Source organism: Eucyclogobius newberryi, unplaced genomic scaffold (genome assembly GCF_026437365.1).
Source record: "Eucyclogobius newberryi isolate DKJ021-1_F unplaced genomic scaffold, fEucNew1.0.hap1 SCAF_22, whole genome shotgun sequence".
NCBI classification, from domain to species: domain Eukaryota; kingdom Metazoa; phylum Chordata; class Actinopteri; order Gobiiformes; family Gobiidae; genus Eucyclogobius; species Eucyclogobius newberryi.
In genome coordinates, this window is record NW_027315857.1 from 27,086,756 (window position 1) to 27,102,723 (window position 15,968).

General features: G+C 48.2%; 1 protein-coding gene across 6 annotated transcripts in view; it reads right to left on the reverse strand.

Annotated features, from left to right (window-relative positions):
* Positions 1-359: 359 nt before the first annotated feature.
* The window catches only part of phka1a (phosphorylase kinase, alpha 1a (muscle)), a 42,109-nt gene continuing 26,500 nt past the window's right edge, over positions 360-15,968 (reverse strand). Inside the window, exons 18-35 of one of the 6 annotated variants that reach the window (XM_072458580.1) lie at positions 15,397-15,548; positions 13,706-13,876; positions 12,863-12,957; positions 12,503-12,648; positions 11,693-11,846; positions 11,196-11,354; positions 10,615-10,744; positions 10,385-10,486; positions 10,191-10,306; positions 8,990-9,025; positions 6,680-6,715; positions 6,516-6,551; positions 5,148-5,177; positions 4,748-4,792; positions 3,662-3,823; positions 1,463-1,516; positions 1,191-1,391; positions 360-534 (exon numbers count right to left, since the gene is read on the reverse strand). In XM_072458580.1, the coding sequence (XP_072314681.1) occupies positions 361-534; positions 1,191-1,391; positions 1,463-1,516; positions 3,662-3,823; positions 4,748-4,792; positions 5,148-5,177; positions 6,516-6,551; positions 6,680-6,715; positions 8,990-9,025; positions 10,191-10,306; positions 10,385-10,486; positions 10,615-10,744; positions 11,196-11,354; positions 11,693-11,846; positions 12,503-12,648; positions 12,863-12,957; positions 13,706-13,876; positions 15,397-15,548 (1,999 nt within the window). In that variant the 3' untranslated portion in view covers position 360. Of the gene's footprint in view, positions 535-1,190; positions 1,392-1,462; positions 1,517-3,661; positions 3,824-4,747; positions 4,793-5,147; positions 5,178-6,515; positions 6,552-6,679; positions 6,716-8,989; positions 9,026-9,196; positions 9,224-10,190; positions 10,307-10,384; positions 10,487-10,614; positions 10,745-11,195; positions 11,355-11,692; positions 11,847-12,502; positions 12,649-12,862; positions 12,958-13,705; positions 13,877-15,396; positions 15,549-15,968 lie in introns of all 6 variants that reach the window. The other 5 variants (XM_072458581.1, XM_072458582.1, XM_072458583.1 and 2 more) reach the window with 5 other exon arrangements.

Consider the following 15,968-nt stretch of genomic DNA (forward strand, 5'->3'; position numbering starts at 1 on the left):
ACCATGATTCACAGGTTCTGGGTGGAAAAAATCTATGGAAAACATACAGAAAAATTGGGAGGGAAATTTAAGGAAAAACTGAAAAATCTGAGAAAAATCCACAGATTTTCAAAAAATGTTCCCTCAAATTTCGCTCCCAGCTTCCCTTCATGTTTTCCATAAAATGCTGATGATCCACCATTTTGTTTCACTCAAGCCGCGGCAAACTATTATTCGTCTGTTTTTAAGGCATTTTTGAATCTTCTTCGACTCGGAGACGACGCTAAATAAAACCAGAGCGGGGGGGCGGGGCTAGGTAAAACATGCAGGAAACGCTCACACTCGAGGGCGAAAACCGTCGGCACGCGAAAAGCCGCTTCGTTACTGGACGGCGCACGAGCCGCTGGGCAGAAAGTCCTGGACATAAACCGCCACGGCTTTGGTCAGATACGTCATGCTCCCAAAGCGGCCACTGGGGGCGCTGTCGTAGAGCAGGCGGCACACTCCGGTGGACGGATCTCGCTCCAGGACGGACTCTTCGGCGCCGAGGTCTTTCTGCGGAGACACAAACCTTCATCAGTCCAACACGCTACAATAAGTCCAGTTATATGTGAGAAAAGAGCGTGAAATCAGTCGAATGTGGAGGAGAATTGCTGGATAAATTGTGGAAAAATCTGAGCAAATTTTGTGAAAAAATTAAGACAAATTTGTGGAAATTTGTTTGAAAAAAAAACTGCGGCAAAAAAGGACTAAATCTCGAAATTTGTGAACAAAAATGTGAAAGAAATGAGAAAAAAAACTGCAGGAAATGTGTCGGAAAATTGAGGACATTTTTTTGATTCTTATTGAAGACATTGGGAGGAAGATTTGGAGGACATAGGGAAGATCTGTGGAAAAGATGCAGGAAAATGTGTGTGAAATGAGTGAAAAACTTCTTTTTTTAAATTGACAAAATGAAAAGTATTTGCTGGAACATCAGTGGAAAATGTAATTAAACTGAACAGAAAGCTTGAAGGAAAATTGGTAGAAAATTCAAGGAAAATCTACAAAAATTGCAGTAAAAATGAAGCGTCTGGAGGCAAAAAACTCAAACTAATTAAAAAACTTGGATAATGGATTAGTTTACGGTGAAGTCGGTTTTGGGGGTCAATCGTTCTGAGTTAAACCGGAGCTGGAGAAAGTGTGGCAGGAAACTGGAGTAAAGTGAGGACCTGGTCTTTGTAAAACATGTCGTTGGCGGCGTGCACGATCTTCTCCACGTGGATGATGGAGCCGATGGAGCCGATATCCACGTCGGCCAACATGGTCAGCACCAGGATGGCCTCCACCAGCAGCTGCCTGTACTCGGGCTGAGGAACCCTGTTCAGGACCGTCTCCACGTGAACCGAGAACTTGATCTCTCCCGGGGTCATCTGCGGAGGAACCAAAGAGCGGGCCGTTACCTCCAGGAGAACGCCAAACACGGAGAACATTCAGGTCTGACCTCTCTGGTGGTGGAGGACGGAAGCACGAAGCCCTCGATGGACAAACCGTGGCACTGGAAACAAACGCGTCATGAGAACGTCCACAAGGTCATGAGAACGTCCACAAGGTCATGAGAACGTCCACAAGGTCATGAGAACGTCCACAAGGTCATGAGAACGTCCACAAGGTCATGAGAACGTCATGAGAACGTCCACAAGGTCATGAGAACGTCATGAGAACGTCCACAAGGTCATGAGAATGTCCACAAGGTCATGAGAACGTCCACAAGGTCATGAGAACGTCCACAACGTCATGAGAACGTCCACAACGTCATGAGAACGTCCACAACGTCATGAGAACGTCCACAAGGTCATGAGAACGTCCACAAGGTCATGAGAACGTCCACAAGGTCATGCGAACATCCACAAGGTCATGAGAACATCCACAAGGTCATGAGAACATCCAGAAGGTCATGAGAACGTCCACAAGGTCATGAGAACGTCCAGAAGGTCATGAGAACGTCCACAAGGTCATGAGAACGTCCACAAGGTCATGAGAACGTCCACAAGGTCATGAGAACGTCCACAAGGTCATGAGAACATCCAGAAGGTCATGAGAACGTCCACAAGGTCATGAGAACGTCCACAAGGTCATGAGAACGTCCACAAGGTCATGAGAACGTCCACAAGGTCATGAGAACGTCCACAAGGTCATGAGAACGTCAACGTCATGAGAACATCCACAAGGTCATGAGAACGTCCACAAGGTCATGAGAACGTCCACAAGGTCATGAGAACGTCCACAAGGTCATGAGAACGTCATTAGAACGTAACGTCATGAGAACGTCCACAAGGTCATGAGAACGTCCACAACGTCATGAGAACGTCCACAAGGTCATGAGAACGTCCACAAGGTCATGAGAACTTCCACAAGGTCATGAGAACGTCCACAAGGTCATGAGAACGTCCACAAGGTCATGAGAACGTCCACAAGGTCATGAGAACGTCCACAACGTCATGAGAACGTCCACAACGTCATGAGAACATCCAGAAGGTCATGAGAACATCCAGAAGGTCATGAGAACGTCCACAAGGTCATGAGAACGTCCACAAGGTCATGAGAACGTCCACAAGGTCATGAGAACGTCCACAACGTCATGAGAACGTCCAGAAGGTCATGAGAACGTCCACAAGGTCATGAGAACGTCCACAAGGTCATGAGAACGTCCACAAGGTCATGAGAACGTCCACAAGGTCATGAGAACGTCCACAAGGTCATGAGAACGTCCACAACGTCATGAGAACATCCAGAAGGTCATGAGAACGTCCAGAAGGTCATGAGAACGTCCACAACGTCATGAGAACGTCCACAAGGTCATGAGAACGTCCACAAGGTCATGAGAACGTCCACAAGGTCATGAGAACGTCCACAAGGTCATAAGAACGTCCACAAAGTCATGAGAACGTCCACGTCATGAGAACGTCCACAACGTCATGAGAACGTCCACAAGGTCATGAGAACGTCCACAAGGTCATGAGAACGTCCACAAGGTCATGAGAACGTCCACAAGGTCATGAGAACGTCCACAAGGTCATGAGAACGTCCACAAGGTCATGAGAACGTCCACAAGGTCATAAGAACGTCCACAAAGTCATGAGAACGTCCACGTCATGAGAACGTCCACAAGGTCATGAGAACGTCCACAAGGTCATGAGAACGTCCACAAGGTCATGAGAACGTCCACAAGGTCATGAGAACGTCCACAAGGTCATGAGAACGTCCACAAGGTCATAAGAACGTCCACAAAGTCATGAGAACGTCCACGTCATGAGAACGTCCACAACGTCATGAGAACGTCCACAAGGTCATGAGAACGTCCACAAGGTCATGAGAACGTCCACAAGGTCATGAGAACGTCCACAAGGTCATGAGAACGTCCACAAGGTCATGAGAACGTCCACAAGGTCATGAGAACGTCCACAAGGTCATAAGAACGTCCACAAAGTCATGAGAACGTCCACGTCATGAGAACGTCCACAACGTCATGAGAACGTCCACAAGGTCATGAGAACGTCCACAAGGTCATGAGAACGTCCACAAGGTCATGAGAACGTCCACAAGGTCATGAGAACGTCCACAAGGTCATGAGAACGTCCACAACGTCATGAGAACGTCCACAGAGTCAGAAGAAGCTCAAACTTCTCCCTGAACGTTTTACCTTCTGCAGGATCTTCCAGACCTTCTGATAGAACCCGACCGGAACCCGGTTGAGGGCTCCGTCCAGCCGCCGGCGCCTCAGCCACTGCCCGTGCCGACTGTCCTTCACCGCGGGCAACGGCTCCGGGATTTCCAGGGACTCGATGGACGGCAGGCGGTATCTCTGCGGGCGAGAGGGCGGCGGTCACAGGACGTCCAAGAGAGACTGGTGAAACGTCTCACCGTTGTGCTGTAACGTCTGCTCGATATGATTTTATGATTTATTACTTTTGACTTTTTACATAAATGAGTTTCACGATCACGAGTTGAAAGTGTTTTTTACATTACAAAAAAAACAAGAATATTAAGAACAAAAGGAAATGAAACGTAGCATTTGTCCCATTCACGTTTGTGACGTTTGTCCCCGTTTAAGTCCAGAGTAAAGGTCAGACCTTCAGAGTAAAGGTCAGATCTTCAGAGTAAAGGTCAGATCTTCAGAGTAAAGGTCAGATCTTCAGAGTAAAGGTCAGATCTTCAGAGCTCGGACGCAGGACTCCAGCCATGGACACGACTGATGGATCAAACGTGTGACACAAACGTGATTGCTAAGTGTGCTAGGTGTGCTAAGTGTGCTAAGTGTGCTAGGTGTGCTAGGTGTGCTAAGTGTGCTAGGTGTGCTAGGTGTGCTAGGTGTAATGTCATCATTTACAACCAGGAAGTCGCATTAAAAATAAATAAAAATGCCAAAATGGGATCGTAGCAAAACCTTGTTTTAGTCACGTTTTTATAAATGTGCACTTTACACTTTGGGCTTTTACACTTTGGGCTTTTACACTTTGGGCTTTTACACTTTGGGCTTTTACACTTTGGGCTTTTACACTTTGGGCTTTTACACTTGCGTTTTTATTATATTTAAACGTAAAAAAACTGAAATAAAAGGCGTCTTTGAGGTTGAATAACTCCACATTTGGTCTCGATTTTACGAAAAAACAAGTTGGTTAAAAAAAGATGTTGAACTTTGTGAGTTTTTGTTGCGCGCGACGACGGCCGAGATGAAGCCTGAACCTCTTTTACACATTCAGACAAAGTGAAAGGTAAAGATGTTCACCCCGGACTCGATGTTGTCTAAATCCAGCGACTGCGAAATTAAACTCTGTGGGAAAAAACACAAAGAGTTTAATATTTTAGGCACACAACGGATTAAATCGACGGCCGGAAGATTCCTGTCGACACAAGAAAGACGCATGCGATAAATCAGACCAGAAAATGATTAAAAACACATTTTAAACAGCAAATTAAACAGTTTGAGGGTTAAAGGCAAGAAAACTGTGAAAAACTGTGAAAAAAAACTGAAAAATTGTGAAAAACTGAAAAACACGATTGAAGCGAAGAAGCGCTCATTTATCGCCCGTATTTTCAAAAACCCCGAGCTTCAGCAAATTAAGTCCACCGTTCAATTAAGAGGGATTAACGTGTTCACGCGTGCGCCAGACGACGACTTTTCTGACCTTACGACGCCAGAAAAAAAACTGTTCCGACTGAAAGAGAAAATGAAAAACACTTTTTTAAAACTCTAAAAATGTTTTAAAACAAAACCTAAATCAAACCCGAACAAACTAATCTGAGACGAGGATTTATGAATAATTAATAAACAGAGGGGACTTTGAGTAAATTATGCCTAAAACTTATGTTTGGCCTGATTTATTAGACTGAAAAGTGTAATAAATGAGAAAGAAGAGTTTTCCTGAAGTGTTGAAATACTGCTATATTTCATTTATATCAAGTTTAGTTGTGAAAATACACTTCAAATTAGCATGCCGGCTCGTGCTAGCCACAGCTAACTCCCCTGTTATAGCTCCCCTGTTATATAGCTCCCCAGTTATATAGCTCCCCAGTTATATAGCTCCCCAGTTATATAGCTCCCCAGTTATATAGCTCCTATAGCTCCCCTGTTATATAGCTCCTATAGCTCCCCTGTTATATAGCTCCCCTGTTATATAGCTCCCTGTTATATAGCTCCCCTGTTATATAGCTCCTATAGCTCCCCTGTTATATAGCTCCCTGTTATATAGCTCCTATAGCTCCCCTGTTATATAGCTCCCTGTTATATAGCTCCTATAGCTCCCCTGTTGTATAGCTCCCTGTTATATAGCTCCCCTGTTATATAGCTCCCCTGTTATATAGCTCCTATAGCTCCCCTGTTATATAGCTCCTATAGCTCCCCTGTTATATAGCTCCCCTGTTATATAGCTCCCCTGTTATATAGCTCCCCTGTTATATAGCTCCCCTGTTATATAGCTCCTATAGCTCCCCTGTTATATAGCTCCCCTGTTATATAGCTCCTATAGCTCCCCTGTTATATAGCTCCTATAGCTCCCCTGTTATATAGCTCCCCTGTTATATAGCTCCTATAGCTCCCCGTTATATAGCTCCTATAGCTCCCCGTTATATAGCTCCTATAGCTCCCCTGTTATATAGCTCCCCTGTTATATAGCTCCCCTGTTATATAGCTCCCCTGTTATATAGCTCCCCTGTTATATAGCTCCCCTGTTATATAGCTCCCCTGTTATATAGCTCCCCTGTTATATAGCTCCCCTGTTATATAGCTCCCCTGTTATATAGCTCCCCTGTTATATAGCTCCCCTGTTATATAGCTCCCCTGTTATATAGCTCCTATAGCTCCCCTGTTATATAGCTCCCTGTTATATAGCTCCCTGTTATATAGCTCCTATAGCTCCCCTGTTAGCTCCCCTGTTAGCTCCCCTGTTAGCTCCCCTGTTAGCTCCCCTGTTAGCTCCCCTGTTAGCTCCCCTGTTAGCTTCCCTGTTAGCTTCCCTGTTAGCTTCCCTGTTAGCTCCCCTGTAGGATTTTTTCACCTTCACGGATTCTGTCAAAGACACGCTTCGCTCCATCTGCAAAACAGGAAACGCATCTCCAATAAAACCAGAGTTTCAAAATAAATTTTGAAGCGGGAAAATCCGAGAGAAACAAAACAAGTCGATAAATAAATGAAAAGAGTTTAGAAGAGCGTTTGTTTCACCTCCAGGGCAGAATCTGTGAAAGACAGTCTCGCCTCCTGTCACAAAACAAAACCACTGGATTATTATTTTCACTTGCCACAATTTCAAATATTTTAAAAAGAAAAAGAATAAAAAAGAGGCCGAAATACGTGTGAATATTCACACAAATGTCACACAAATGTAAGACAAATGTAAGACAAATGTAAGACAAATGTAAGACAAATGTCACACAAATGTAAGACAAATGTAAGACAAATGTAAGACAAATGTAAGACAAATGTCACACAAATGTAAGACAAATGTAAGACAAATGTAAGACAAATGTAAGACAAATGTCACACAAATGTCAAACGAGAAAAGAAACGTCATTTAGAACATTCTAGAGTCTTAGGCCAAAGTCTGGGGGAAGTCGAGCCACAGTTAAACCTCAGAAGCTTTTGGACGCGTTTAAAACACACAATATGTCACAAAAACAACAAGTAAACAACATGTAAACAACAAGTAAACAGCAAAGCGAGGTCAATGTAAAATCTCACGAGAAACGACCGCTCACTCTCGGTTCATTGCAGATTGGGGGAATGTTGACGGAACAATGTCTATATAAATCTGTCATGAACAGGTTTGATGAAAGGTCCAGCTTTAATTTGGAGGTTTAACTCACATTTCCTGCAGTGGCGCAGCTTCCCCAGTCCCTGTCACACGTGTCCCTGTCTCACGTGTCCCTGTCACACGTGTCCCTGTCTCACGTGTCCCTGTCACACGTGTCCCTGTCTCACGTGTCCCTGTCACACGTGTCCCTGTCTCACGTGTCCCTGTCACACGTGTCCCTGTCTCACGTGTCCCTGTCACACGTGTCCCTGTCTCACGTGTCCCTGTCACACGTGTCCCTGTCTCACGTGTCCCTGTCTCGGGTGTCCCTGTCTCACGTGTCCCTGTCTCACGTGTCCCTGTCTCGGGTGTCCCTGTCACACGTGTCCCTGTCACGGGTGTCCCTGTCTCGGGTGTCCCTGTCTCGGGTGTCCCTGTCTCGGGTGTCCCTGTCTCACGTGTCCCTGTCTCGGGTGTCCCTGTCACACGTGTCCCTGTCACACGTGTCCCTGTCTCACGTGTCCCTGTCTCACGTGTCCCTGTCTCGGGTGTCCCTGTCTCGGGTGTCCCTGTCTCGGGTGTCCCTGTCTCACGTGTCCCTGTCTCAGGTGTCCCTGTCTCACGTGTCCCTGTCACACGTGTCCCTGTCTCACAAGGTCCCTGTCTCGGGTGTCCCTGTCTCGGGTGTCCCTGTCTCACGTGTCCCTGTCTCACGTGTCCCTGTCTCACGTGTCCCTGTCACACGTGTCCCTGTCTCACGTGTCCTGTCTCACGTGTCCCTGTCACACGTGTCCCTGTCTCACGTGTCCCTGTCTCACGTGTCCTGTCTCACGTGTCCCTGTCACACGTGTCCCTGTCTCACGTGTCCCTGTCTCACGTGTCCCTGTCTCACGTGTCCCTGTCACACTTGTCCCTGTCACACTTGTCCCTGTCACACGTGTCCCTGTCTCACGTGTCCCTGTCTCAGGTGTCCCTGTCTCACGTGTCCCCGTCTCACGTGTCCCCGTCACACGTGTCCCCGTCTCACGTGTCCCCGTCACACGTGTCCCTGTCACACGTGTCCCTGTCCCACGTGTCCCTGTCTCACGTGTCCTGTCTCACATGTCCCTGTCACACGTGTCCCTGTCACACGTGTCCCTGTCTCACGTGTCCCTGTCTCACGTGTCCCTGTCTCACGTGTCCCTGTCACACTTGTCCCTGTCACACTTGTCCCTGTCACACTTGTCCCTGTCTCAGGTGTCCCTGTCTCACGTGTCCCCGTCACACGTGTCCCCGTCACACGTGTCCCCGTCACACGTGTCCCTGTCTCACGTGTCCCTGTCACACGTGTCCCTGTCTCACGTGTCCCTGTCTCACGTGTCCCTGTCACACGTGTCCCTGTCACACGTGTCCCTGTCACACGTGTCCCTGTCACACTTGTCCCTGTCACACTTGTCCCTGTCACACGTGTCCCTGTCTCACGTGTCCTGTCTCACGTGTCCTGTCTCACGTGTCCCTGTCACACGTGTCCCTGTCACACGTGTCCCTGTCACACGTGTCCCTGTCTCACGTGTCCCTGTCTCACGTGTCCCTGTCTCATGTCTCTTAGATTCAGCTTTTATCTCATTTATTTCGGGCAAAAACACGACATTTTCAACACGATCTGTAAATTGCGCTCGAGCGGACGAAGGGCGGTGGTTTGAGTTCAGGAGAAGATCTGAATAAAGGAAATCAAGTCAAAGCGAGAGGTCCGGCTCGGTCACCTTGAAAGCGTCGGTCAGAGAAAACCTCTGCTCGGCCTGAAACACACCAACCACATTACAACAAAGACACGCCCCCACAAGGCAAAGAGCCAATTAAAACCCACGGAAACACACCAGTGATTGAGAACCCGCTGTTTGTGAGAACGTTTGAATCGATGGAATTACAGCCCGAACAGAACGATTCACCACGTTTCAACTTTTACTCACGTCCGGCAAAGATAATCTGTGCTCCAGCTGCAAACAGACACACGTTTGGTTGTTATGTTCGTCAAACTGAAGTGCCACGCCCCATTTTCAAAGGCTTTGGCTCCTCCAAACTTGTGGCTTTTTACACATTAAATACGTCAAAATGCTTAAAACAAAGAAGTATTTTCACTCAAAATCTCACAATTCCCTCGAGTTTCGCAGACAAACGTGTGTGAAAAGTCGCGTGTCGAGACCGTAAGAGTAAAAGTACACGCGGTAAATACAAACGCAGTGAAGTAAATGTACTGCAGTAGCGTTCGCGAGGTTCTGTTCTTTCTTTAGTTTTACAGCTGGACTGAACACGACACACAAAAATATCGTCTGTGTTTCGACTCTTCTGGTTTTATTTCTGAAGCCGATTTAAAAATGACTCTTATCAAAGTAGTCGATTCTACAGCGAATACTTCAGTACTTTAACCTTACAAGTACAAATATTCTGCATTATCTGTGTCGTTTTCAGCCTTTAAACGTGCTCTTGTACCCTTGGTTTGCCATCTCATATTTTTAGAACCGAACAGACTCTCTGCCGTTTCCCCCGGGACTACCTGTGTTTGGACGCCATCTACTGGCGGCGGAGGGAATTACACACAGCCACGAGCTTCCTGGTGCGAGCACGCGGCGGTAAAGATCGTGATCAGAGGAAGAACGAGTCTAAAAAACAGCAGGAGATTCTCAAGAGCCGCGTCACAGGTAGAACGTGACATCACAGATCGACTATGACATCACAGATCGAGGAGATTCAGAACGTAGTGTTTCTGAGGCTCGGAGGGGAGAGGACTTCAGTGTGAATGAAGCTGAACGTGCTCCATTCGAGTTTGTGACGAGGAACGGTGTGAGAACAGGGTTAAACTGAGCTACCTTGACTTATTTGCAGTATAATTTGACCAGGAATCTTTGTCCAGTTTTGGACGTCCTAAAAGTATAATAATGATATAATAATAAAGCAGGCGCTCACCATCTTCATGTCGCTCTTGAGCTTGCTGATCCCGGCGCGCTCGCTCTTGGTGGCGCCGGTGTGTCCGAGCTGGTGGATGGAGATGGCAGGGCTGACGCCGGCCTCGAGCTCGCGCACTGGAACACAAAAGAACAAGAACGTCACGCACAGAAGAAGGACACGAGCGGCGGCGCGGGCGATAATGCGGTCATTACTGCTGCGCTGGACGCCGAACTCCTTCCCGCTGAGGATGTGGTGCAGCAGGTTCTTCAGCTCGGACGGACTCGTGTTCATCAGGCTGTCGGTCGCCTCGTCTCCTGCGCCACAAAAGTGAGACACGCCTCAGCGTTTAAGATCGTTGTTGTCGTTTACACAGAACAGAATGTCAGATATGAGCTCGTAAAGAGGTCAGGTGGTGAGATAAAGCGTGTTAAGCGTGTTAAACCTGAGCAGTTGAGCGACTGCGCGAGCTCCGTGGCCATGACCTGAATGATGAGTCCGATCCGGAGCCGGAACATCTCACTGAAGAGGTCCGGCTGTGTCCTGATGCTCATGGCCAAGTACACCATGATCTCCTGAGGTCAGAGAGGTCAGAGAGGTCACAGAAGGAAGCACCGACACTTGCAACGAACAGCGAGACCAAGGTGCGTTTTACAGGACGTTTACATGATGTTTACATGATGTTTACATGATGTTTACATGATGTTTACATGGTGTTTACATGGTGTTTACATGGTGTTTACATGGTGTTACAGGGCGTTGCAGGGCGTTACAGGACTGGGTTACTTGGTGAGGGGGGCGTGAGTACCTGGGTGAGGAGAGGGTGAGGGGGGCGAGAGTACCCGGGTGAGGGGGCTGGGAGAGGGGGGCGAGAGTACCTGGGTGAGGGGGGCGAGAGTACCCGGGTGAGGGGGGCGAGAGTACCCGGGTGAGGGGGTGAGGGGGGCGAGAGTACCTGGGTGAGGTGGGCGAGAGTACCCGGGTGAGGGGGGCGAGAGAGTACCTGGGTGAGGGAGGCGAGAGTACCTGGGTGAGGATGGCCACACTGATGTTGCCTTCACTGGCCTCGTCGATCAGAGTGCACAGTTGGTCTGGAGGAATTGGGGCGATGATGGTTTTCTCTCGAGGTTCTGGAGGTAATCCCACAGTGAGGTGTTTCTGATGAGCCAGCAGGTCTGAGCAGGCCTGGGGGAGACGGGGGAGACAAGGGTGTTATTTACTGAGACTCGGCTAATTCTCCAAAAGAGTGAATGGAGCAGGAAGTGGAGCTCCGTGTTTTTAAGGCAACGGGAACTAGTCCCTGGACACATGTCTGAGGAGGCCAAACCAGAACAACTCAGAACCTCTCTGCATTTTTACAAAAATGCCCCTGGAAACATTTCAGGGACCAGACTCTACCAGAACCTTCTCGTGGTTCTGGTGAAGGTTCTGGTGGAGGTTCTGGTGGAGGTTCCTTTTGGCCAAGCCCTCGATGGAAGACATCGAGGGTTAGGGATCTAACAGAGACGGTGCGAGTGTCGTACCGAGTCGAGCTCCTCCACCTTCTTCTTGAGGATCCCTGAGATCATCCGGATGAGGCCCCAGTGTTTGAGCTCTCCCACTCGCTCGTACAGGTCCGAGAGAAGAGCCTGGACCGTGCTGCCCTTCCCATGGAGGCCCGTGTCCCAGTCCATGCCCCTGAAGGACAAGAGAGGGTGAGGTCTTTCTGAAGAGGGTTTCTGAAGAGTTTCTAAAGGGTTTCTGAAGGGTTCCTGAAGGATTTCTGAAGGGTTTCTGAAGGGTTTCTAAAGGGTTTCTAAAGGGTTTATGAAGGGTTCCGGAAGAGTTTCTAGGGGGTTTCAAAAGGTTTTCTGAAGAGTTCCTGAAGGGTTTCTAAAAGGGTTCCTAAAGGGTTTCTAAAGGGTTTTTGAAGGGTTTCTAAAGTGTTCCTGGAGGGTTTCTAAAGGGTTTCAAAAGGGTTCCTGAAGGATTTCTGAAGGGTTTTTGAAGTGTTTCTAAAGGGTTACTGGAGGGTTTTTAAAGGGTTGCTGAAGGGTTTCTAAAGGGTTCCTGAAGGGTTTCTAAAGGGTTCCTCTGCTGAACTAGGACTCTCAGAACCAGAGGCAAAACACAAGAGTCTCAGACAAACAAACACCAGGAGGACTTGAGCAAACAGGAGATCAAGGACTGGGACAACTCAAAAAGTGCAAGCGCCGGACACGGGTCAATGAACAGAAACAAAGGAACTCTCCCGCTCCCACGCGCCCACACCACGCTTCTCCAGAGAGCAGCGGGAGGCGGCTGGGGGGGCGGGGCCAGTCTTGACGGACCGACGTCACGGCAACGGCGCTCACTTGTCTTTGAAGAGGATGTAGAGGATGTCCGCCTGGTCCTGAAGACACGGCGTCTCCTCGAGCAGCCGCACCAGAGCACTGTAGTCAATGTTTCCGGAAGCGTCTCTGGGGATGCCACACTGCGTCGTCACGGTAACCTCGGGGACCTAACAGCAGAGGTTATCCATGAGTGCGAGGACGTTTTGAAGGGTTTACGGAGGTGAACGAGTAACTACACAATAAGAATACTGGCACTATAAGAGCATCTATGAATAAAGTCTACTATAGATCCACATCTGACAGTTCTTTTTGACATTTTGATTGATTGACAGTCTTTGTTATGAAGTTCTTTTGGAGTGAGTTCTCGAGGCAGACACAGACCTGCCTCTCGTGTGGAGCAGAGGATTCTGAGATGTTCAGGTTCAGCGACTGATGCCTCGTCCTGAACAGTTTGTTTGGGAGATACATGTTCACGTCTGCGGAGAGAAACAAGAAGGTCTGGACCGGGTCTGCACCAGGTCTGCACCAGGTCTGGACCAGGTCTGAACCAGGTCTGAACCAGGTCTGGACCGGATCTGGACCGGGTCTGGACCGGATCTGGACCGGGTCTGGACCGGATCTGGACCGGGTCTGGACGACCAGGACTGGACCAGGTCTGGACGACCAGGACTGGACGAGGTCTGGACGACCAGGACTGGACCAGGTCTGGACGACCAGGACTGGACGAGGTCTGGACGACCAGGACTGGACCAGGACTGGGTTTCTAAAGGATTCCTAAATGGGTTCTAAAGGGTTTCTAAAGGGTTCCTAAATGCCATCTAAAGGGTTCCTAGAGGGTTCCAGAAGGGTTCCTAAAGAGTTTCTAAAGGGTTCCTAAAGGGTTCCTCAAGGATTTCTAAAGGGTTCCTGAAGGGTTTCTAAAAAGGTTCCTAAAGGGCTCCTAAAGGGTTTCTACAGGCCTCTTAAAGGGTTCTAAAGGGTTCCTCAAGGGTTTCTAAAGGGTTCCTGAAGGGTTTCTAAAGGATTTCTAAGGGGTTTCTAAGGGGTTCCTCAAGGGTTTCTAAAGGATTCCTAAAAAGGTTTCTAAAGGGTTCCTGAAGGGTTCCTAAAAGGTTTCTGAAGAGTTTCTAAAGGGTTTCTAAAGGGTTCCTGAAGGGTTTCTAAAGGGTTCCTAAAAGGTTTCTAAAGAGTTTCCAAAGGGTTCCTGCAGCGTCTGGAACTCACTGTGCACGTCCAGGTCCTGGGCCTTGTTCATCAGCGACACCATCTCTTTGGTCTTGGCGGCTGCAGCCTTGAACCGGCCCAGTCCTCCCGCCGCAGCGGCCTGGGCCTTGGGATTTTTAGGGGCCGCGTGGGCCAAGAGGTGGTCCAAATACTGGGCCAGGTCGTCTGCCTCTGAAACGGAAACACCCGGCGTCGTACTCTACAGCGTTATCTTTACATTATCCACATCGAGCGGCAGAACCAAGTGTGGCTCGATGGAGAGAGGTCTGTGGGATCTTTCAGGTTTTTAAAATATTTGGTTTATTACTTACAACCAATCATTACAATCAACGAGACGTGAAGTAAAAGGGAAACGGACGATAAATGCTCGTGGAGTCGTCCCACGTTACCTGAATTTACCCCGGGACTCTCAACATTAACAATCTGACTTATAGATCGATACTTTCTCTTCGGGTTCATCTCGACGCTGTAGCAACGATCGCTCTCAATAATCCAGAGCTCTAACAGGAAGTATGATGTCACAGTGATAAGCCCCGCCTCTTCCTCGTCATTGTTATTCTATTCACTTTAAGCACAAGTCGCTTTAAAACGTTTGACACAATCTGCAGTGGAAGAAAATGCATTTTTAAACGTTCCTTAAACGTGCAAATCTTATGCAAGACTCAAGAATGAAACGAGCCAAAGTTCATGCACATGCAGCTGAGAACGTGCAGACATGGAGGGTTCCTCCTAAAGGGTTCCTCCTGAAGGGTAACTGAAGGGTTCCTCCTGAAGGGTTCCTCCTGAAGGGTTCCTCCTGAAGGGTTCCTCCTGAAGGGTTCCTAAAGGGTAACTGAAGGGTTCCTAAAGGGTAACTGAAGGGTTCCTAAAGGGTTCCTACTGAAGGGTAACTGAAGGGTTCTCCTGAAGGGTTCCTCCCGAAGGGTTCCTAAAGGGTTCCTGGATGTTTCTTAAAGGGTTCCTGAAGGGTATCTATAGGGTTCCTGAAGGGTTTCTAAAGGGTTCCTAAAGGATTTTTGATGGGTTTCTATAGGGTTCCTGAAAGGTTTCTGAAGGGTTCCTGGATGTTTCCAAAAGGGTTCCTGAAGGGTTCCTATAGGGTTCCTGAAGGGTTCCTAAAGGGTTCCTGAAGGGTTCCTAAAGGGTTCCTAAAGGGTTCCTAAAGGGTTCCTGAAGGATTTCTAAGGGGTTCCTATAGGGTTCCTGAAGGCTTTCTAAAGGGTTCCTGAAGGCTCTCTTAAGGGTTCCTGAAGGCTCTCTTAAGGGTTCCTGAAGGCTTTCTAAAGAGTTCTAAAGGGTTCAGGAAGGGTTCCTAGAGGGTTTCTAAAGGTTTCCTGGAGGGTTCCGGAAGAGTTTCTAAAGGATTCCTGAAGGGTTTCTAAAGGGTTTCATCAGCAGACATGAGACATTCAGGTAGATAACGGTCAAAAAGACTGTTAAGACTGCAAAAAGACCATTCATGCATATTGTTGTATTTTGCATGTTCTGCTTGTTTTAGGCAAAGATTTGGGATTAAAATAGACTTCATTGGCATGAGACAGAACAGAATATAGACATTTTTGCAGTCGTTGGCCGTGTGAAGGTGGGAGAAAGAGTCAGAGTCTCGATCGCGAACACGTGGTATGAAACAAGACGCCTGACCTTGCGACGCCTGACCTTTGCTCCCAAATGCAGGGCCGTGTGTCTCTTACCGTCGTCACAGCGTAACTCATGCACGTAGCCATCCTCGCCATCGTCCTCGTCGTCGGGGCGGGCCATGCCGCTGGGAACCTTACCGTCCAGGAAACTGAGGTGGGCGAAGCAGGAAGTGGTCATCAGCTCCGACAGGCGCCCCGTCTGGATCCTGGACACAGAGGAGGGATAGGACTCTTGAGGATCGCTTTTCAGAGTTAAAAATGTGACGGTCTGAGCAGAACGACGAGCTGAACCTGAGCCTCACACATTACCCATGATGCTTTGCGGTCAGGGAAATCAAGGCGAGCAGTGATTGACCAATAAAAGCCCAAAACATGCGTCACAACTATATTTAAATTGTTTTGAAATATATCCAAACGAGCCTTCACTTCTGGTGTCTTTTAGTGTCCTCTACAGGCGCTGAGCAGTACTGAAGGAAGCATGGTTCTTCTTCTCCTGCTACTCAGTCTGTGGGCGTGTTCAGAGGCCGTTCATGCTCCACCCTCTAACATGCTCAACACTTGGCTCAACACTTCACAACACTTGGCTCAACACTTCACAACACTTGGCTCAACACTTCACAACACTT